This window comes from Mastomys coucha, unplaced genomic scaffold (assembly GCF_008632895.1).
Source record: "Mastomys coucha isolate ucsf_1 unplaced genomic scaffold, UCSF_Mcou_1 pScaffold18, whole genome shotgun sequence".
Taxonomy (NCBI): domain Eukaryota; kingdom Metazoa; phylum Chordata; class Mammalia; order Rodentia; family Muridae; genus Mastomys; species Mastomys coucha.
The window spans coordinates 79,991,754-80,014,181 of NW_022196900.1; the positions used below are offsets into that span (position 1 = coordinate 79,991,754).

Genomic DNA, 22,428 nt, shown 5'->3' on the forward strand with positions numbered 1-22,428 from the left:
TTAATTTCCCTTCACTGGGTAGGTGTTGCAAACAAGTATGCTGGCCTCAGTCATAAGGGTTAAAAATTCCCCCCATTCACATGGGAAGAAAGGCAAGGCTAATCACAAGAGACCAGTTTTTAAAGAGGGGGCTGCGGGGCGGGGGGATGCCTGCCTGTGAAGTGTCTGGGAAAAGTCAACGTCTCCAAAGAAAGTGCAGCCCAGAGCACACTTGAAGACGAATCAAAGCTGGGGCTCTGGGGCCACGCACCCCTGCCTTCCACTCGGGGCGGTTAGGGAAAGGCAGCCCGCAGCCCTGCTGGCCTGTCAAAACTTTCTCTGCGTGTACTCGGCGGAGATTAGACATTAACTCGCTGAACTGCTTCGCTAGACAGCCTCCAGGGGCTGAAATCTGAGCTCCGAGACCAACCTTTATTTCTGAGGAAGAAAAAAATAAATAAATAATAATAACTAGACCCCTGCCTCAACCAGGCAGGCCCAGACATTAAAGGGGGGGTGGCGTGGGGGTGGGGAGGCCTCGCCTCGGAAATCTGCACACTCACCGGCCACGCCACCCACCCGACCCCCACGACCCCCCTGGGGTGCTCGGCGTCCTAGGCTCCCGCGCGACTCCTCCGAGAGCCAGGGAGACAAAAGCGGGCGGGCGACCCCCGGAGAGCCACCGCAGGGAAGCTCGCCCCGGGAAACCGAAGGAGAGCGTCTCCCTCGAGCCCAACTCCTCCTCCACCAGAGTCCCATGGCAGGCGGTCTCCCGAGCCAGCTCCACGTCTCTCCTGCCTCAGATCCGGCCAGATAATAGAGCAAACAGTGTGACGGGAGATAGGAGAGCGCCGAGCGCCGGCCGGGCAGCGGGGCTCCCGAGGCTTCTTATCTCAACTCTCCAGAAGCCGGCCCCGAGTGGCGGCCGCAGCTCCCGGCCCAACCCCGCACGGGGGGACGCGCCCCCCGCCCGCCTCCCCACCTGCAGCCGGCCGAGCCGCGGGCCTCCGGCTCCGGCCAGCGCCGGCCCGGCCGCAGCCTCACCTTTGTAGCGCTCCAGCACATCCTCGTACGCCTGCACGAACTCCTTCTCCTGGCTGCGGTTGGTCGGCTGCTGACCCGGCACGTAGCCGGCCATGGCTGCCCGCGCGGCGCTCTGCCCGGGCCCCGGGGGGCGCCGGCTCCAGGCCCGCGCGCTGAGGCGGCGGCGGCGGCGGCCCCAGCCTCGGCCTTTGTGCGGTTCGGCGGCGCCTTCGCTCTCTCGCTCTCGGCTTTGCGTCCGTCTCGCCCGGCCCGGCAGTCGCGCTCAGCTCCCTCAGTCCGCTCGCACCCGGCCCGCTCGCGCTCCGCCGGTCCCGGCTCGCGTTTCCGCCTCCCCACCCCTCGGCTCCGCTCCTCCCTCAGCCCGCCCCGGCGCGACGGCGGCGGCGGCGGCGCCTCCTGTCAGGAGAGCCAGGCCGGGCCGGTTCCCCGCCCCTCGGCCCGCCGCCTCCGCCGCCGGGCGCGCCCTCAGCCCCGCGGCTGCAGCCTGCTGGGCCGGGCGGGCCGCCGACCACCGCCCGGGCGGGCCGCGGGCCGGAGCGGGACCCCGGATAGGCGGGCCGCCGCCTGAGGCCTGCCGCCAGGAGGCCCTCTGCTCGTCGAAACCGGAGGCCCGGCGGGCCGCAAGCGGCCGGGAGACCCCCGGGCCGACCCAGGCTGGGCCGCAGCCCCCACTCAGCGCTGACCTACACCGGCAGCCGGGACAAAGGAGGGAGCCACGGGCTGGGCCTGTGCGGCTGCGGGAGAAGGTCCTAGAGAAAACCTTGAAGGCAGGCGGAGAGCAAAAGACCAAGATGCCTCACATCTAAGGCCACACGGCTCCAAAACCAAGACAAGGGCAAGACCCAGCCAGGACTGATATGTGAGGCCGAAGGGAACGGTACGACCACAAAGAAGCCCGGGAACAAAGGCTTGTCCAGAAACAGGCGAAACTGAAGTGGAAGCGAGGGGGGACAGAGCCATCACCATAAAGTAAACCAGGCCAAGGAGCAGAGCCTGAGAAATGACAACTGAGAGAGCGATGAAAACAGGATTCGGACTGCACATGGGGGGAGGGCATAAATCCAGAGGGGGGAGAGACCCAATAGGATTACCAAACTGTGACAGCCCTCTCAACAGAGCGACTTAGATCAAAAGGGAGAAATGTGGGAACCTGAGGCTGCACCAGGACTGTGAGGGAACAAAGAAAGGGTTTCTGGAGCAAAACTGGTTAGGGCAATGCGAGGGAAGCCAGTAGCCAATTATTCTCAGCCCTAGAGAAAGAAGAAAGGAGACGTAAATATGAGCAGGGATTTACTTAGGACCATTTTGTAAAAGGGTTCCCAGCGTCATCGGGTTCTCTATTCAGTTGTATATCTTTCAGTCCCAGTAGTCATGGGTTGACGATAACCAAAAGTAGTGAATGAGGAATTCCAAGATGGTAGCTCACACCTGTAATCCTAGCCCTCAGGAGGCTGAAGCAGATTTGCTACAAATTCTAGGCCTGTCTGGGCCTCACAGTAAGACTGTTTCAAGCAAACACAATGATACTTTTAGCCCACTTCTGGCCCATTCAACAGTCGCCGGCTGTGGTAATAACTTACACTAGTAAATATCACGGGAAAGCACATGAGCAGGTAGAAAAAGATTTCATGTGGCATTGAGCAACCAAAATTGACACTTGGAATCCCATTTCAGTTCTCATTCTGAAGAGTTTGAAGTGGGAGGCTCGTACCCTAGAGCAAGAACTGTAGCTTTGTACCTTTTGAGTAATGTCAAGTATTTGGTCAGTCATTGCTCAGCACATTAATTACATGAAATGATGCTTTTCACTAATAGGTGCAATCATAGCTTTCCACATCACAAAGCAGGTGAGCAAATAATTAATCATATCTCTTCCCATCAATTTCTGCTGAGCTTCCCAAACTCTGTACAGAGAAGGCCTTGCTCCAGTTTTACTCTGTGCATATATACACATATGTATATAAATGTATATATATGTATACACACACACATATATATATTAGTTCTCTAATTGAGGTCAGACACTAATGAGCTCAGTCTAGAAACACAAAAAAAGTAAGTAGTGGGTTTTTTTTTTCTTAAAGAGTAAAAGGTATTTAGCAGAAAAGAAAGAGTTGGTGTGGTACTTGATAGCAAGCACTTTCTTTTTATCTTTTTCAAAACAAATAATCGAGAATAGGTAATTCTGGAGCTCTTGACTGTGTAAGTGCTGAGTCACTGCATTTCCTATACTATTTTATACCAGTAGGGCTAAGGAGACCTGGATGCAAATACACATACATCCACAGGCCTCCACCCTTATCCCTTTTACAAACACCTACCTCCTCCCTCAGTTCATTGCAACAAATAGAAAAGTACCCCCATCCCCTCCTAGGCTACAGGCACCAGTTTATGAGCAGGTTCCTCAAGAACTGTGGCTGATGATACTTGCCAAAGCTTGGGAAATAACAGAGGGAAGAGTCTACTGTGCTAAACAGGTTCTGTGGAAAACTGGGAAGGAGGAAAGATAAAGCAAAAGGTTGAGATTCCTATTAAGAAACACAGTAAAATGCCAGGCATGGTGGTGCATGCCTTAGATCCCGAACTAAGGGAGGCAAAAGTAGAAGCATCAGAGTCAGTTAGAGGTTAACCTGGTCTACTCGGTGAGGCCCTGGGCTCCCACCCCCCCACCCCTCAGCAAAAAGAAAAAAGAACACGAGAAAGCCACGAGCAAACCGGTAACTAACCAGGCATTCGGAAGGCTGAGGCAAGAGAATTGTAAATTTGAGGGCAGCCTAAACTATATTTATATATGGTGACACCCAGCCTCAAAAAGAAAGAAAAGAAAAGAAACCTGGTAATTAGGAAGAGGCTCGGGTTTGCACAGTGGCTAGAGTGCCTCTCTCCAGCCCAAGTTGCTTTCTTGATGAAATTTGCATTTAAATACTCTCCGGAGAGTTTGAAGTGAAGCATTCTTCTAATGAATGGGAAAGGGGAAGTCCACAAGTTTGGCTGATGTTCCTGTTTTACACAGAGAAAATTTTACTAGGCTAGAGGGAACAAAGCTTCTTGGGGGGCAGGGAAGAAAGTCTACCAAAGTGCAATTTTTGTTTTTGTTTTTCTTCTTTCAAGCAAGAATCTAAGTTATTGCCAAACCATACAATGCAGAAGCTCTGAGGCTTTCAGTGGGCCTGGTGTTGAATTGCTGGTTTGCCTTGGAAGATTCACACAGCACGACGGAGTTGGGAGGACATCTAGTGGCAGAGGTGGGTAGTGCCAGGAAATAATCCTTCAGAATCCTCCCCTTCTTGTCAAGCGCCCCTTCCCCTAAAGCCTCAACACATCTTTCAATCCTCAAATATGCTCTCTCTCTTTTTTAAAGATGTATTTATTTATTATATGTAAGTACACTGTAGCTGTCTTCTGGGTGTCAGATCTCATTACAGATGGTTGTGAGGCATCATATGGTTGCTGGGATTTGAACTCAAGACCTTCGGAAGAGCAGTCAGTGCTCTTAACTGCTGAGCCGAGCCATCTCTCCAGCCCGCATGACTCACTTCTACTCTTAGAAATTCTAAAGCCTTCCTCAATTCCCTGTGTTCAGCAGTAAGCACTCTAAAACTGAGCACTATCTCCAGCCCTCTTTTATATATGTTTAAGGGTGTGTGTGTGTGTGTGTGTGTGTGTGTGTGTGTGTGTGTGTGACACATCAGTGTGGATGCCTGCAGAGGCCACTAGAGGGTGCTAGATTCCCTGGAGATAGAATTACAGACAGTTGCCAGGAGCCTGTTTTGTATGCTGAAAAACCTCTCCCCAACCTTTGTTTATTTTAGATTTATTTATTTTATATATGTGAGTACACTGTCACTCTCTTTAGACATACCAGAAGAGGGCATTGGATCCCATTACAGATGGTTGTAAGCCACCATGTGGTTGCTGGAAATTGAACTCAGGACCTCTGGAAGGGCAGCAAGTGCTCTTAACCACTGAGCCATTTCTGTATCCCTTCCTTTTACATTTGCTTTAATTTATTTGTTTTGTTTGTTTGTTTTGCAGCACTGGCTGCCCTGGAACTCTCAGTGTAGACCAGCTAGCAGATCACCTGGCTTTGACTCTGACTTGTGGATAATGGCATTAGAGGCATTTGACACCACACCCAGCCTCCTTTTATTGTGGGACAATATCTCTCTAAATTACCCAGGAAAGCTTTGAACCATCCTACCTTAGCAGCTCTGTTTACTTTTATATTAAGGGCAATTCATTTACAAGCCTCCTGAGTACGTGAGACTGTAAGCCTGTGCCACCAACACACTGCCCCCTTTTCTTGATTTCTTTCTTATTACATTTTTATTTTTCATGCCTAGAGATCAGATGACAGGGGGTGAGCACTGTCATCTCTTCACCAACCCTTATTCTTGTTTCTTTGAGGCAAGGTCTTTCTCCCTTCTTCCTTTGAAAGTTCCCACAAGGCTGCCCTTGACCCTGAGATCCTTTTGCCTCAGCCTCAGTTACAGGCATGCACTGCCAGCTTACATTTTTTTAAAAGGTAGTTTTTTTGTTTTAATTTTATATGCAGGAATGTTTTGCCTGCATATATGTATATGTACAAAATAGTGAAATAGTAGAAATAGTAGAAAATAGTAGAAATTCGAAGACAGCTTTGAGTCCCCTGAAACTGGCAATGCAGATGTTTGTGAGCCCCACCATGTGCATTGAATCCAGGTCCTCAGCAAAAGCACCCAGTACTCTTAGCCACTGACCCATCTCTCTAGCCCTGGCCAACTTGTCTTCAGCCTTCCTATAGCATTAGCTCTGTAAGACCTGGGGCTTCTGTATGTGAGGATGCCTGAGATCCTCAGCATATGGCAAACAACATTGGATATCTAGGACACTCTTGAATGTTTAAATTTTTGAGTAACGACAAAATAAATGGGTGAATGAGACAATCTCAAAATACTGAGCTGTCTGTGGCTTCTGACTAGGCTACAGTATTTAAGAACTTTGGGCTAGGATTGTAGCTCAGTGGTAGAGTACATCCTTAGCATGCAAAGACCTCCATTCAGTCCCAGCTCACACAGACACACACACTCACACAAATAGTGTGTTTATTTCTCACAGCCTCATACTATGTGGGAAGCATTTTCCCCAGAACCAAATTCTAACCCTTTGCCTAAAAAATCCACTCTCTTTGTCTCCAACTACTGAAAGCCCATAGGGAAGCTCATGTCAGCACCTGAAGCTGTTTTTAACTGGCCCAGGCAGTTCTTCTTAATAATCCCACCTTTTAGCTGAGTGGTAGTAGAGTAGGCCTTTAATCCCAGCATTCCAGAGGCAGGTAGGTCTCTGAGTTTGAAACCAGCCTGATATACAAATCAGTTCCAGGACAGCCAAGGCTGTTACACAGAGAACTTTGTCTCTAAAAACAAAATTAATTCAGGAACTGGGTGTCATGGTACATGGCTTTAATACCAGCACTCCTGAGGCACTCTCTGTAAGTTTGAAGCCAGCCTGGTCTACATAGTTCCAGGACAGCCAGAATTACATAGTTAGCTGCTGTCTCAGAAAACAAAACAAAACAAACAAACAGCATTTACTCAGTGATCAAAAACTGAAGCCACTTCATAGTCTGATTAGAAAGAGGGAAGTGAGAAATCCTGTCTCCTTCCCTCCCCAACCCCTAGGAGACTTACTTCCAACACTTCTTTAACTTGGCTTAAGCAGCTCTATTTTCTATGTGTGAACTGATGCTCTATAAATACATCTGCTAGTAAGGGGTGTGTGTGTGTGTGTGTGTGTGTGTGTGTGTGTGTGTGTGCATTATTCCTCTTTATGGCACTATCTACTGTGTCTTTTACATGATGTGTCTTTTACATTGTAGAAGTTGATAGCAGGCACAACAACAGGGGCTGCTCAATTTGATCATTTGGTTGGAAGCAAATGGCCAGGTTTTAGTCTCATTCATATGAGTCCTGCCTCCAGGTCTAGCCTTTTCCCTGACCCCTCTTCCTCTTTGGCCAGTCCCAGACAAAGCTGCTTTCTGCCTTGGAAATCTAAGTTTTGCCCTAAGTCCCTTAGCTCTGGGCAGCTAGACTTTGCCTGCTCTTGTGCTGCCCTCTTCTGCTATAAAAGTGCAGTATCCCTCGTCTCAAAAGCCTGGATGGTGCCAGCCACCCCAGAAGAAGGTTCCCTGCTACCCAGCAGCCCATCACCATAGCAACCCTCAAAATGGTTACCCAGATGGCTGGGTAACCATAGCAACTGGCCAAGTCTCACCATCTTAGCCTCTCCCTAGGCCTTCTCCTCTGACTTCTCGAAGCCACTGCCATCTTCCATCCTCACTCCAGAAAATGAGTGGGAGTACCCTCAACAAGAGGCTGTCCCAAAGAAGTGTGGAATGCCTCACCTGCCCGGGCCTGCCATGACACAGTGCATAGAAAGGATATGAAATGCTATACAGCTGTTTCTGGTCATTATCGTACTAAGCACCATAAAGGCAGCGGTTGCTTTAGGCAGAGCTAGAGTCCTTCCCAATTTGGCCCTTTACTGGTTTAGAGACCTCAGGCCAGGTACTGAACTCTCCAGGTGTCTGTCTCTTTACCATAGAACATCTGCTTCTTAAAATCAGTTTAACCATTGTGGTCCAGAACGGCATGTAATATACAAAGTACATTAACCTGGCATTCAGAATGGATCAGTGGTAGTTACAGAGGGCCCTGACGCCTCCACCATCTCCCAACTGTGTGAATAAAACTGTATTCTTTTTCCTCTTGAAAGAATCAAGCCTGGGGCTGGCAAGATGGCTCAGCAGATAAGAGCACTGTCTGCTCTTCCTAAGGTCCAGAGTTCAGTTTCCAGCAACCACATGGTGGCTCACAACCATCTGTAATGAGATCTGACGCCCTCTTCTGGTGTGTCTGAAGTTAGCTACAGTGTGCTTAAGTATAATGATAAATAAAACTAAAAAAACAAAAACCCTGTCTCAAAAAACCCATCTCAAAAAACAGGAAAAAAATATAGTATAATATGTGTAATATAATATATATGTAAGAGAGAGATCATGCATTGCCAGACATGGTAGTACAAACCTATAATTTAGCACTCAGGAGACAAAGGAAGGAGGATTGTTACAAATTCCAGCCAAAAATATATTTTTTTTAATCCATTATGTATGGGGTAACACCTTTAATCCCAGTGCTTGGGAGCAGAGAAGCAAATCACTGAGTTCAAGGCCAGCCTGGTTCAGGACAGCCAAGGCTATGCAGAGAAACAAACAAACAACAACAAAGTCATTATTTTATACAACAGATATAAGCTAATAAAAGTGAGTAACCCTGGGGGCGGGCATGAACATATACCACTGCACAAAGTTTCCTTTTGGTACTGGGAACTAAGCCTAAGGCCTTCTGCAGGCTAGGCAAGTGGTCTAGCCTGAGCTATGTCCCCAGCTACCTTTTACATATTTACTCTAAGACATAGTCTTACTAAAGTTCCTCAAGTTGAATGTCAATCCTCCTGCCTCAGCCTGCTGAATAGCCTATAGTACCAAGCCCACCTCTTTTACATAACTGTGGAGCCAGGAGTGGAATGAATAAGATGACTGACTGATTGATTGATTGATTGATTGATTGATTGATTGATTGATTGAGTTAGTTAGTTATAAGCATCTCACTATGTAGCTCTGGCTGGCCTAGACCTCATTCGAATAGGATTGTTTGTTTGTTTGTTTATGAGGCAGTGTCTCGCCATGTAGCTCTGGTTGTCCCAGATCTCACTCTGTAGACCAGGCTGACTGAATCCACAAAGATCTACCTGCATCTGCCTCATGAGCACTGCAAATTAAAAGCGTGTGCCACAAGCCCAGTTACGACTGGAAATTCTTGTTTCTGGGTGATAGGTATTCAGAATACCATATTTTCTATTCTTGCATTTGTCTCAAACTTTCTGGAAAGAGTGAGTGAGGGCTTTGGCCTCAGTTGGACCTGAAGCACAGTACTGACTAACTTCCAAGGGAACGTCGCACCTGTGGGGCTTCAGGAGACATGGAGAATACTGATAATGCTGAACTCTGGCTTCCACTAGCTTCCTGGACAACTCCAGACAAGTTGCTTAGCTTTATTGTTGCAAATAGCCGTGATTTCCCAGGGATCTGTAAGGGTGAAATGGCACGCGTAAAGTCCTGGTACACATCTAGGAGCTCTGCAGCAGAACTACCAGCGGTGACATGAGCTCTCAGGAGCTCCCCCAAGCTGGGCCCAGAATTCAGCCTCCGACCCACCCTCTGTGTTCTTTAATTCCTAACTCCCACTCAACCATTCTCTTTCATTTTCTTCCCTTCCTGCTGAGGGCAAAGAAAGGAGAGAAAGAATAAAAACACATAATGGGTGTGCCCTCTCTTTTCTGGGTGCTCTAGCAAGTGCCTTATTCTTTTCCAAGTCCCAGATCAATGGCTTCCATTGCTCCAGGTCCCAGATGGACAGATGCAAAAGGAGGCCCTCTCTCCTAAGAACTTCCAGGCAATTTTCCTCAGCTTCAGTTCAGCACATCTCCAGCAGTAGCCCTACTGCTTTTGTGGGCAGGACCCTGAAGCCTTGAACAAAATAGCTAAAGGAATGTTTATGGATACTTGACAATGAAATGAAGCAGGAAGTAAGGTAGCACATCCATAGAGCAATGAGAAACGGTGTCTGAATAAAAGATCCTCAGGGGAACAGCCACTATAGATGAAGGGTTACCTGCAGAGCAGACACAGGGCCAGGCAGCTTGCTCCTCTGACCTTAGTTAGCCCACTATGTAAGACTCTGACGCAGCTCTCATGTGCCCCAATTTTAACAATAAAAATGTGGGCCCCAATCAGGTAAGTAACTTTTCAGGGTCCACAACTGAGATATGTAAAGCCATTCCCTTGCATGAATGAAAAGAAGAGAAAAATAACAGTGGAAATGAACAAGTGAAGGTCTGAGGACAGCATCCCACAAGACAACTCCTTCACAGAGGCTCCTAGCAGAATCCTCCCCTGAACACCAAGTGAAAACTTCTGGGGTAATAGTAGGGCACAGCTCATTAATCATTCTGCAGATTACAGGGGCTTCACATCTCTGCCTGTCCTGGAACTCACTTTGTAGACCAGGCTGGCCTCGAACTCAGAAATCTACTGCCTCTGCCTCCCAAGTGCTGGGATTAAAGGTGTTCGCCACCACCGTCCAGCCACTTCACATCTCTTTAGCAGCAACCTTAGTCCAAAGAGCAATCCCAGCTTGGAAGGCCATTTCTGTTCCTACAGAAGAGTCCAGGCAGAGCCAGGAATCTCACTTGCTTCTGCGATGACTGCTACAGGCAGTCTACAAAGCCAGCCCACAGGTCTCAGCTACAGCAACCAGGAAAAAAGATGCCAGACGGCCTCAGGCCTCAGTTTAACACTTGGAGATGGTGGATAATTAATTCCCACACCCAGGTATGGTCACGGTACTGCTTGAGTAGAGGCTAGGTGCGGTCTGAGACTCTAATACAGTCAGTTCTACATTTCTTCTAGTGGCATCCCATGTGTAAGAAATGCCAGCCTTCCACAGTCCCCAAAGCATCCAGTCCTTCCTCTGTATGCCTAACCATCAGAACAGACAGCCACATGCCAGACTGCCATTGCACTCACTCAGAAAGCATGATGGGAAACCATTGGTAAAGACAGGATTGTACATTGCGACACAGCAACCACCTCCCTGACCAGCTGAGGGTCCCAAAGGGACCCTGAGCCACAGAGAAAGGACAGCTTGGCTATCTTTTTTGCCGCTTGCACAGAATTCTGCCCACGTGGTCGTTTTCTATCCCTCCAGCGAATGTGACCCAGATTTGCTTTCAAAGCACTGCAGCTGAGCTGGTGGTGTGTAGCTACCGTTCACTCTGCCCCACTTTCCCAGGCCTCTCCTGCTATTGAAACCAGGCTCCAGGACAGAGTCAGGCACTCCCAACACACACTCAGAAGGAGCGGGAGAAGCTGGGAAGGGAGTCTTCTTGGGTACAAAGCTGCAAAATGCTCAGAATGAGAAAGATTGCTTTGCCCAGGAGTATGGGTTCCCAGGAGAATTATTCCTTAGGGTCCTACTTCCTACCCCTACAGCCTCCAATTCCATCTGTGGCTTGGATAGAACAAATCACTTCCATCTGCTCTCTGACAAGGCCTTGGGATGAACAAAAGAAAGCAACAGAAGTGGCAAACTCAGGCCCATTCCTTGCTGACCTAGGAAACCACTGGCCTCCTGCATCCTGCAGTCTTTCCTTCATCCATTGGTCGGTATCCAAGTAATAGGAAGGACAGCACTAAGTGCAGTCACAGGTATAAGAACCTCATTCAATGATCCCTGGAAGCAGGTAGCAGTGGCCACCCTTTTACAGATGAAACGGAAGCACTACAGGGTAAAGTTATTTGGCTAGATGCCCTGACTCTGTATAAAATCGTCATTGTAGCTCCTGGTTCATAGCTGGAGCTCAGTCCTTTAATGGTGGGTGGGTGGATGGATGGATGGATGAATTTGCTGGAAGAGTTGCATAAAGGAAAAAGGGGGAACAGGTACCTTTCTGTGAAGAGCACGATAGCATTCTCAGGACTGTCCACCCAGGGTCAGAAAAGCAAGAAAGGACTCCTGATTATAACAAGGTCCATGTCTGCTGTGGACAACGGACCTGGGAACAATGAGCTTGAACAGAAGACGAAGAAGGGTTAGGAAGAGATAAACTGTCTGATAAGAGGAATCAGAGGCAGCTTCCTGGAGGAGGCTCTAATGGAGTAGATGTTAGGAGTGGGTAAATGAATGAGTCTATGATGATGCTGCCCAACTGGTTAACCAAGCTGTGTGCATTCTTAGGCTGAGTTCTTGTGTGCCCAGCTTTCACAATGTAATCAATTTCTTTCCTGCCATCCTCTCAGCTAGGCTGAATTCCATAAAGAAAGGACCATTAATGACAAAAACAAAAAAGGAGGGCAGCATAGGAAGTGCCTGCAGAAAGATTGAGAGTTGGACCCCACGAGGGAGAAGGCATCTTAAAACCAGAACCAGGGGCAGTCTCCTGCGGTTTTGGCTTCCTAAGTCAGCTCACTTTGTTAATTAATCAGAAAAGGTAGCTTGCTTTCCTTTTGCTGTTGAAGGATGCTTTCCCTGACGCCTTAGGCTTCCTCTCTCTTTCTCTAACCCTCCTCCGCACGTGCTTCTCTGCCTCCCATGGCTGACCCCAGCCAGACCTGCTTAATTCAAACAGCCAAACAGCAGGGTGCTTTCCCTCTCTTCTCTTCTCCTCCTCCTCCAGGAAGCTGCTGAGATTTACAGTTTGCTTGCCCTGGGAATTTTCTTGTAGATTCTAATAAAAATGTCATCAACCTTCAAAAAACAAAACAAAACAAACAGAAAAAAGGTGGGCTTGGTGACACACACCTGAAATCCATCTTTTGGTAGGTAGAGGCAGAAAGATCAGAATTCAAATCAGCCTCTGCTACACAGATGGTTCAAGGCCAGACTGGACTGTATGAGACCCTGAACAAAACAAAACAAAAGCCAAGAAAGGCCTACATACCAGTTGTTAGATGGATGGATGAATACCTCATTGATGGGTAGAACCTGAGTACCTTTGCACTAGTCCTACCCTAGTTAAAACAAGACACTTGACCCATATCTACAAAAACTAGTGACAACCACTATACATATCCATAATGCAATAGATGAGAATTGTGCCCCCTAGAGTTGTGTGGTTGTAATTTGGACCATTTTCTTCACCTGTTCTCCACAGATCTCAAAGAATACAACATTTTGGGGCTGGAGAGATGACTCAGAGATTAAGAACACTGACTGCTCTTTAGATGTCCTGAGTTCAATCCCCAGGATCCACATGTGGCTCACAACCATCTGTAATGGGATCTGATTCCCTCTTCTGGTATGTGTGAAGACAGGTCATATATATATGACACAAGAAGGATGTTTGCTTTGGCAGGACATATACTACAACTGGAACAATATAGAGAAGATTAGCATGTCTCCTGTGCAAGGATGACATGCAAATTAATGAAGCATTCCATGTTTTTGCATGGTATGTACTCACTGATAAGTAGATATTAGCCAAAAAGTACAGAATGCCCATGATGTACCCCATAGACCCAAAGAAGTTAAACAAGAAGGCTGACCCAAGTGAAGATGCTTAGACAGGGGAATAAAATAGTAATGGGAAAAATAAAGGGGGGAACCTGGGTGAGAGAGGGGAGTGGGAGGGGGGCAGGATTAGGTATGGGGGAAGACAGGAGAGAGGCCCAGAGGGCTAGGAGAATGATGGAAATATGCAGCTACTGGGGTGGAGGTGGGGTGGGGGTGAGGGGTAAGAGGGAATCTCTAAGAAGTTACAGAGACCTAGGATGGCAGAGGCTCCCAGGACTCAATGTGGGTGACCTTAGCTGAAATGCCCAACAGTGGGGATACCTGAAGAGACCACCTCCAGTAGCCAGACAGTGGAAAAATGGGGACACCAACCCACCTACAAAATTTTCAACCCAAAATTGCTCCTGTCTAAAAGAAATGCAGGGAGAAAAATGGAGTGGAGCAAAGACTGAAGGAATGTCTGACCAGTGGTGGGCCCAACTTGGGATCCATCTCATGGGCGGGCACCAATCCCTGACACTATTACTGATGCTATGTTGTGCTTGCAGACAGGAGCCTAGCATGACTCTGAGCAGCTCTACCCAGCAGTGACTGAGCCAGATGCAGATACCCACAGCCATGCATGGGATAGAGGTCGGGGACCTCTATGGAAGAGTTAGGACAAGGACTGTAGAACTGAAGGGGATGGCAACCCCACAGGAAGACCAACAATGTAAACTAACCTACCCCTTGGGAGCCCCTAGAGACTGAGCCACTAGCCAAAGAGCATACACTGGCACATACCTAGCAGAGGGCTGCCTTGTCTGGCCTCAGTGGGAGAGGATATGCCTAATCCTACAGAGACTTTATGCCCCAGAGTGGAGGGATATCTACCCTCTCAGAGGTGAAGGGGAGGTGGGACTGGGAGGGGGCAGTGTTAGGGATGTAAGCAAATAAAATAATTAATAATAATGACGGGGGGGAAAAGACACTAGAAGGGGCGAGGGACTGGGAAGTCTCTATATTTGATGAGACTGATTCTGATACCTTCCACTTTGCTTCATAACCCAAAACCTGAGGGAGGAGAAAATTACACAGGATACAGCTGTCTCCAGCGTCAGCCTGACTTCACTTCCTCCCAGAAGGCAAATTCTGCCTTAGGGAGCTTCAGAGCATTCAGGGTCTCTCAGCACCCCTGCACCTACATGCGGGAGTCTTCCCAGAAGCAAGGCTGCCGGTTTCTTTACTCTTGCGGAGCCCCCACAACATTCTAAAACCGTATGGAGACTTCAGCCAGACGCTAAAGTAGCAGTCTGGCCTGTCTCTGCGGCCTATCTTCTCTCCTGCTAAAGAAACACACCCAACTGCAGCAGGGCTATTTTTAAACACGGCAGTTTCCCCATCTCCAGCCTCATTGGTCCAGCCCCCTCCCCAAGACAGTCATTGATGGTGTCCGCATGCAAAGACTAGCATGGTGCCAGAAACAACGCACCACAGCCCAGCCCAGCACCTACCCTTTGCTCTGCTGACCAGGCAGGGTCCCGAGGGCCTTTGCCTGAGGATTAAACTCCCTTGAATCCCGTTGACTTATTGCCTAGACCAGAATCTTAAACACCAGGGCCTTCTCCAAGAAGACTTAGGAGAAATTGTCACAAAGCCATCTAGAACTACGTGTGGGTGACGGATGAATTTGAATATAAGGAAAGGAAAATGAGGCATCCCCTCTGCCTTCAGGAGAATGAGAGGTCTGTGACTCAGAGTCCCCTGAGTTAAGCCCCTTCAAGGCTAGCCAGTAAACCCCTTCCTGTATCCTAGCACCTGCTCCAAACTTTGTGACTAGATGATGTTTCAGGGGCAAAACACCTGAGAAGGACTTCCTCCAAGGGCTCTCTTTGGCCCACCACCAGCTCAGACTGCAGCCTACCTGCCAGGCTCTCTGCTCTCTGTTCTCTGCAACTCCAGAGCTCCCCGCTGCATCTTTTTTGGCCCACAAGTCTACATAACCCTCTCAATTCTAATTTCCTGTTACAGCCCACTGCCTGTTCCTCTTCACAATCGCCCACAAATTAGCCTTGAAATACTTCTTGCACTCATTTGGTCAACACTCCTTATTTGATGACCTCTAGCATGCACAAGGCCCTGGGTAAGTCACTGAAGGTCAACGCATAATATAAGCCACAACACTGTGTTGCTCACAGTCGTGAGGGGGTGATGCGCTCCCTGTGGCTTAACTGCTCTGCTGTGCAAGGGAACAGGAAGGGAGAGAAGCAGGGACTTAAGAGCGGAGGAGGAGGCTTGGGTACCACTGGGGGCCTTAGAGCTAGAAGGGCTGAGAATAAGGAGGAGGAGGAATTACCAACATCTCGCAGAGAAGAAAATTAAAGCCTAGAGGTTGGATCCCACAAGCTGCATACCTTGAAGGGCAAGCAAACTACTACACAGTGCTGCAGGTGTAGAGGTGCTGTCCGGCCAGTGATGCGGAAGAGACAGAATGGGGCCGGTGTGGGGTGGGTCTTTATGTTGAAACCTTTATTTCACAGGCAACGAGGAGCCAAAGATGGCTTCTAAGCAGTTGGGTAACAGGAGCAGGTTTGCCCTTTAGAATAAAATGTTCTGACAGTCATGTGGAAGGAGGAAAAACTGAGGGAACCGGAACCCTTAGGTTGATCAGAGGGTGTGGTAACATACAATAAACTTAAGGTGTCTTATCTGCCTGACATGAAGCAGACAGCCAGACAGACTTTGGCAATGGACTGAGAGCTGGAGACGTCACTGCATGAGCTGTGGCACTTCTCTAGCTTCCTACCAGCATGGTGACACCAACATCTGCTGTGATACTGAGCACACTAGGGGAGACAGCTGCAGATGCCCTCAGTAAGGCAGCTCTTTCATTAAAACAAAAAATGATGCTGAGGGCTGGAGAGATGCTCAGCAGTTAAGAGCCTTGGCTACTGTTCCAAAGGACTTGGATTCGGTTGCAGGCACCTACACTGATGGCTTATCACAACCTGTGACTCCTTGCCTCCTCTGAGACCAAAGCCTACACTCCTAAGCAGGGGAGGCAGCCCCTAGCCCTCACTGGAGAACCTACACACAACCTTCGAAAGGCAATCTGACTAAAGTCAGCTTCTCGAAAGACTTCCTTATAAGGAAATAACACAACAGAAATCAAAAGTTTTTTTCCTAAACATAATCATTATAGTATTGTCAACTACAGCAGAACACTGGAGAAAGAATAGTTAGAAAAACCTCGAAATACATACAGCCTTTAAAAATAGGGATAAAATCTGAGCCCTGTGTGATGGTGGCACATACCTCCTACTTGAGCACTCAGGAGGCAGAGGCAGGTGGAGCTCTGTGATTTGGGGGCTAGCCTGGTCTACAGAGCAAGTTCCAGGACCAGGGCTACATAGTGAGACCCTGTCTGGAGAAATACAAAAATAAAATTTAAAATAACCCATAGAGTCTGAGATGTAAATCTGAAGCTCACTCTTTCTTTCTTTTTGGTTTTGTTTGTTTGTTTGTTTGTTTGAGACAGGGTTTCTCTGTGTAGCCCTGGCTGTCCTGGAGCTCACTCTGTAGACCAGGCTGGCCTCGAACTCAGAAATCCGCCTGCCTCTGCCTCCCAAGTGCTGGGATTAAAGGCATGTGCCACCACCACCTGGCCTGAAGCTCTTTTTAAGGGTAAATGAAGAAAAGAGCTCCACACTGGAACCCAGTCCGCCAGGGAAGCTACCATGTACATGAACTACAGCTAGGCGGGGAGACACAGGTACAGAGATAGAAGACCAGGCCTCATGCAGCACGGGATAGCAGGTCTTCGTTTCTTTATCTTTTCCTTTTCTTTCCTTTCCTTTCCTTTCCTTTTTTTAGGTTTCTTTTGAATGGTCTTTCATCATCATTGCAACAATAATAATCATCATAACAACAAGTTAGATTCCAGCTGGCTTGGCTCTGAGGACCATGCTGGTGCACACTGGCCCAGACTCTCCCTCAGCCCTGCAGCAGGCAACTAGCAAACGCTGGAGATCATTCTTACCAGCGACTCTGACCACGGCGCGTTCTGCAGGGTCCAGCACAGAATCCTGGCTTTTCCGCTTCTTCTGCTCATGCAGTGGCAGGTTCCAGGGCAAGGTGTCCCCGGGGGGACAGGGAGACAGGCTCCCTGACCGCTCACTCCGGTAAGATCTCTCGCTACGACATGACCTCTCACTCCGACAGGATCGCTCACTGAGCGTTTCTTCATCAGAGGAAGACATGATCCAAGCAGGAGTAGCTACAGGAGGGACCAGATGTCCTGGGAGAAAGGATCTGGAAGAGAGAGGGAAGAATGTGAACAGAATGAAGGGTCGCACAAGGAACACTGACACTTGGGTCCTGAGCCACTCCTCCTGGCTCTGCTACTTACTTACCTACCTGAACCTCAGTTTTTTCATTTACAAAATGAAATAGCACATGCCAAGACTAATTTATGGGGCATAGGGGAAAATTATATTAGGTAATATGCGCCCATATACATGCACACACACATCAATACGTACATACATACATACACACATATATGGGGGGGCGCTTAAGAGAGTATACTGTTCTTGTAGGAGACCTGACTTTCGTTCCCAACACCCACTTCAGGCAGATCACAACTGCCTGAGCTATGACTCTAGCTCCCTCCTCTAGCCTCTTCAGGCTCCAGTGCTCATGTGCGCATACCCATACACAAACAACACATACATACACAGAATTAACAATAAAATAAATTTTTAGCTAGTCCTGGTAGAGCATGCCTGTAATCACATCACTCAGGAAGCAGAGGCAGGCAGATCTCTGTGAGCCTGATCTACATGGCAAGTTCCAGGCTAGCCATGGCTACATAGTGAAATTCTATATAAAACAAACAAACAAAAATACTATGTCGCCGGGCAATGGTGGCACATGCCTTTAATCCCAGCACTTGGGAGGCAGAGACAGGAGGATTTCTGAGTTCAAGGCCAGTCTGGTCTACAGAGTGAGTTCCAGGACAGCCAGGGCCACACAGAGAAACCCTGTCTTGAGAAACCAAAAAAAAAAAAAAAAAAAAAAAAAAAAAAAAAAAACAAACCAAAAAAAAACAAAAAAAACCTGTGTGTGAATGTTAGCTTCTATTACTGAATAAATAGAAGCTTAAATCCTACTTCATCATTCATTTTAAATAGGAACTTAAATTCTACTCCATCACTCATTAGTTTTATGTCCCCAGAGAAGCCATTTAATCTTGTTACCCTCAACATTCTCACCTATAAAATGGAGATGATGCCAGTTAGCATCCCATCTCACAGGGTTGTTTGCAAGAACTAAATCAGTTCCTGCCGTTTGATGCCAGGTACCCAGTAAGCACTCAATACAGAATCTATTCTTACCTCCCCCTTCCTCTCACCTCCCAGGAATGCTATAAGGATAAAATGGGACAACAGATGGGAAGGATTTTCAAAAGCTAGCGAACGATCTCATAGGCAGGAATGGAAAGAAGCACAAGCTAGAACAGGTGGAAATTCCCGGTTTCTCCAGCACGCAGATTAGACACGGCACCGAACACCGAACCTGAAGCAAGGTAGACCTGGTGTAGTCACTTACAGTTGGTGAGATCAGGGTCAAGTCACTCCACCTCTCAGGGACTCAGTTTCATCATCTGCATAGTGGGGGTGGGGACAATACTTCTTAGAGGATATTTTAAGGACACCGTGAAATGTGCATGTAAACTTAGCTGGTGCCATGTATGTCACACAGCAAGCATTAGATAAAATATTCATTGGCTCATTCCAAGGGCTGTTCGGGAATAGATCACACAGCATGGGGGCAGGGGTGATGGTAAGGACCGACTGGCAGTTTTTCTGGTCAGTTTAGCTAGTGGAGGGAGAAGAGTGGAAACACCAGCTGGGCTCCACCAGCCAGACTGGGCAGCCTTCCCTCAGCCAGGCCCAGCTCACTGCCCAGAACCATCTGCTACACATGGCCCACCACCCCAAGGGCTCTCAGAGCCAAGCTGGTGCATGCCTTCAGCTGTCAGCCTTCCTATAAGGCCCCAGATCTAGTTCAGGCACACAGTTCTGTCGGGGCTCTAGAGTCCAGGGAAGGCAAGAGCTGTCTGTCAACTTTTCCTTACAGGGAATATCTGCACCCTGGGCTGTGCAGAGCAGGGAAGTGGCCTAAATGGCCGGGTCTTTGGCACAGCTCCTCCTGGATTCTGGGAATCTCAGCTTAGAAGCAGCAAGAGGCAGAGACTGTCTCCTGGGTCACTGACATCTCTTCCAGAAGCACAGAACTCAGACAAAAGAACCATCCTACTGTGCAGGGGGGCTCTAAGAAACCCAGGGCAGACAGAACAGCTCTGCCAGGACATTCCTGTGCCAGGAGTGTGTGGATCTTCTCATGGAACACTAAGACTGTCGAAAAGATCCAAGGACTGGCACAGCTTTGCCCTTTGTCGCAGCACTTGCCCCCAATCTCACCATTACCATCTAGCAACCTACCTCCCACCTTTTTTTCTTTTTTTCTTTTTGTCCGTTCAGGTGCTGAAGTGACAGCCTCAACCTCCAGGAAACTCAGGCTGTACACCCTCAGCGCTGGGCAAGAAAATGCCCCTCCTCTCAGACCACCTGCTTCATTCTAGAGCCGCCCATTCCCCTCCTAGACGCCCATTTTTACTACAAAGGCCCCCGCAAAAGCAAGGCCTCTTCCGTAAGAAGCCCGGCCCTCCTCCGCTTTACCCGGCTCGCTAACAGTCCCGGACCCTTCACGCACACTCACACCTGTGTGACCTCCGGGCTTCCGCCCTACTCCTCAATCACTCAGGTCACTCCATCCAGTCAGGCTTGGAAGGAGCACCCGCCCACACCCCCCAATGCATCCCGACTGTCCCCAGGCCACCTGGGTCCGCTACAAGCATCTGACCCGGCACTGACAGGCTGGGCCCTCCCCACCTCGCCTCCACCGCCACGGTGGGGGAGGGGCGCTCCCGGGAGCCGGTGGCGGCGCGGGTGGGTCCGCGTGCCCGCCGCGCGTGGCTGACAAAGAGCGGGGACGCGTGACCGAGGGCGTCGGTGCCACCGGCAGATCTCGGGAACCAGGAGGCGACTTTCCCTGCCCGCTCCTGCAGGTCTCTTTCCTGTGTCCCATTTTTCCCCCACCAGGAAACACGCCTCCCTTCGGCCGGGGCAGAGGCCGCCCGAGGGAACCCGGGCTCCGTGCGCCCTGCGTTCCCCGCACTCCTCGCGCCGCAGGTGCGAGGCCCGCACGGCCGCAGTGCCGGATGCCTGTCAACCCGTCTGCCCGCCGCCCCGGGGCTGGGGCGCGGCCGCCCCGCTCCGAGGCTCGCCGCGCAGCCGGCGGAGGAGCCGGGACCCCCGAGGCCGCCCCGCGCCTTACCCTGTGAGCGCGAGGAGGAGGCCGGCGGCCGGCAGCGATGCGGCGCAGGGGAGCGGCTCCCACAATGGCCGAGCTCGCGGCGCCGAGCCCCCCGCCCCCCGCGCCCTAGCGGCGGCGGCTGAAGCGGAGCCCGCGCAGCCGCCCAACCCGCTCCCCACCCCCGGCGCCGGCGCCGCCCCCCGCCCGCCCGCCGCGCTCTCCGCCCTGCACCCCGCCCGCCGTGCCCTGCGGGTCCGCGGCCCCGCGCCCCTCCTCGCTGACCTCGTGTCCTCTCACAGTCCCTCCCCTCGCAGCGGCTCCGGCGCTCCCAGGGTCAATTCTCACAGCTCACTCCTCGCCCTCGGCGCGACCGACCTCTCCGCCCCCAGCCCGGGGCCGCTTACTGACCCTGACCCGCCCCTGGGAGCTCTTCTCGGTCAGTCCCAGGGTGACTCTCCCAGGCTCGGGCTCTCTGCCCGGCGCAGCCGGGGTTCTGAAATCACCGCAGCCTGCCCTCCTGCCCGCTTCCTCTAAAACCACACACATTCTGTCACCCCTCCTGGGGCATCTCTTGGAGAAGGCTCTAGGAAAACTGAGTCCAGGAGAGACTAGGAGGCTCCATTTCCCCAAGGGGTAAAGAGAAGAGGGGAAGCAGGCCCTGAGAAGTGAATCCAGTCCCTTGATTAGAGACACTTATAGGCAGCGCCTTGCTTGGAAGAAGCTTCCAAGCATTTATTAAGACATTTATTAAGATCTTTTTGCATGTGTGAGCTAGGGATGTAGGTATGTCTTATATATCCTCTGTGGTGCAGATTAATGAGTGTGCCTAGAATGTTTCTGCATAGAAACAGCCACCACATGGGTATGTCTTCCGGTTACTGTGCAAAGTGCTTTACCTGGTTGATGTCAGGGGTAAATCTCTTCTGATTCATTCATTCAACAAATATGTTTTGAACGTCTACACGCTAGTTACTGAAGATACATAGCTGAGCAGAATGTGTCTGATCCCCGCCCACCGGCCTCACTGAGTTTACAGTCCAGCAGGCAGAACGAAGGATCATTAAGGCATCTCAAGAGACAGCCCTATGATCGTTCACTTATGAATGCAAAACTAAAACCTGATGATTTACTCCAAGGTCCTCCAGGGAGGTAGAGGCAAAGGATCACAAGTTCAAAGCCAGCAGAGACTGCCAGAAAACTCGAACCACGGAGGACACAGAAGGGAGAAGAGTCAAGGATAAGAGATTCAATGTCTACATATAGGAGATCCTGGCTCAAAGAAAAGCCACCCCCACACACACACACCATCACCAAAAAAGAAGCCACAGCATATTGTAAATGCTAACTGTATGTAAATAAGTTTTAATTTTTATTACATTGTGTGTGTGTGTGTGTGTGTGTGTGTGCATATATGTGCCATGGCTCAAAGTATAGAGGTCCAAGGACAATTTATGGGAATTGGTTCTCTTCTAATTATTTTATTATCTCATTATAATCTGATGTTTATTTGGGGTAACAGCATAAACATAGTAACAACTAAATTTCACCAAACATTTTCTTTTTGAAAGAATTTCATACATGCATGTATCATCATGATCTATCCTGATCAAATTCACCCAATTCCCTCCCTTCCACTTCCTCTCCTCTTCACCCCCATTCTCCTCTTCCAACCTCATGGGCTGTCTGGGATGCCCTCAGGGTTAACTGAAAATACCTATACCTGCTGAGCCATTTCATTAACCCTACACACAAACTTCAAAAATAAAAAAAAAAAAATGCATAGTGTGGTGGCTTATGACTACAATACCAGCACTTAAGAGCCAAAGGCTGGGGCTGGAGAGATGGCTCAGCAATTAAGAGCACTGATAGCTCTTCCAGAGGTCCTGAGTTCAAATCCCAGCAACCACATGGTGGCTCACAGCCATCTGTAATGGGA

The 22,428-nt window shown here is 49.5% G+C and overlaps 2 protein-coding genes, 1 long non-coding RNA gene and 1 other non-coding gene across 19 annotated transcripts in view; 2 read left to right on the forward strand and 2 right to left on the reverse strand.

The window, feature by feature from the left end:
• The window catches only part of LOC116096585 (microtubule-actin cross-linking factor 1), a 353,064-nt gene extending 332,238 nt beyond the window's left edge, over positions 1–20,826 (reverse strand). For 12 of the 16 annotated variants that reach the window (XM_031378580.1, XM_031378575.1, XM_031378561.1 and 9 more), the window contains exons 1-2: positions 20,514–20,618; positions 17,152–17,423 (exon numbers count right to left, since the gene is read on the reverse strand). In XM_031378580.1, coding sequence (XP_031234440.1) covers positions 17,152–17,371 — 220 coding nt within the window. In that variant the 5' untranslated portion in view covers positions 17,372–17,423; positions 20,514–20,618. Of the gene's footprint in view, positions 1–1,023; positions 1,403–17,151; positions 17,424–20,513; positions 20,640–20,774 lie in introns of those variants that run through there. The other 4 variants (XM_031378560.1, XM_031378576.1, XM_031378568.1 and 1 more) reach the window with 4 other exon arrangements.
• LOC116096587 lies at positions 1,421–13,051 on the forward strand. Its single transcript, XR_004121047.1, has 3 exons — positions 1,421–2,591; positions 4,135–4,268; positions 12,775–13,051. It is a non-coding gene; the product is annotated as an uncharacterized LOC116096587 (long non-coding RNA).
• On the forward strand, positions 12,962–13,066 carry LOC116097218. Its single transcript, XR_004121279.1, has one exon. It is a non-coding gene; the product is annotated as a U6 spliceosomal RNA (small nuclear RNA).
• Positions 18,757–21,038, reverse strand: LOC116095765 (translation initiation factor IF-2-like). The gene is made up of 3 exons (XM_031377023.1): positions 20,868–21,038; positions 20,040–20,618; positions 18,757–18,777 (listed from the first exon to the last, which is right to left on the reverse strand). Exons 1-3 carry the CDS (start codon positions 21,036–21,038, stop codon positions 18,757–18,759), a joined length of 771 nt encoding a protein of 256 aa, XP_031232883.1.
• Between the last annotated feature and the right edge of the window lie 1,390 nt (positions 21,039–22,428).

What these genes read in the sequence shown, in the direction of transcription:
- LOC116095765 (XM_031377023.1), bottom strand. Translation starts at nt 21,038, where the DNA reads ATGTGTGTGGTTTTAGAGGAAGCGGGCAGGAGGGCAGGCTGCGGTGAT. An exon ending in CCCGGGCTGGGGGCGGAGAG is followed by an intron (nt 20,619 to 20,867) that starts GTCGGTCGCGCC and finishes CGCCGCCGCTAG; the next exon opens with GGCGCGGGGGGCGGGGGGCT. An exon ending in GCCCAGCCTGTCAGTGCCGG is followed by an intron (nt 18,778 to 20,039) that starts GTCAGATGCTTG and finishes CCCACTATGCAG; the next exon opens with ATGATGAAACTGAGTCCCTG.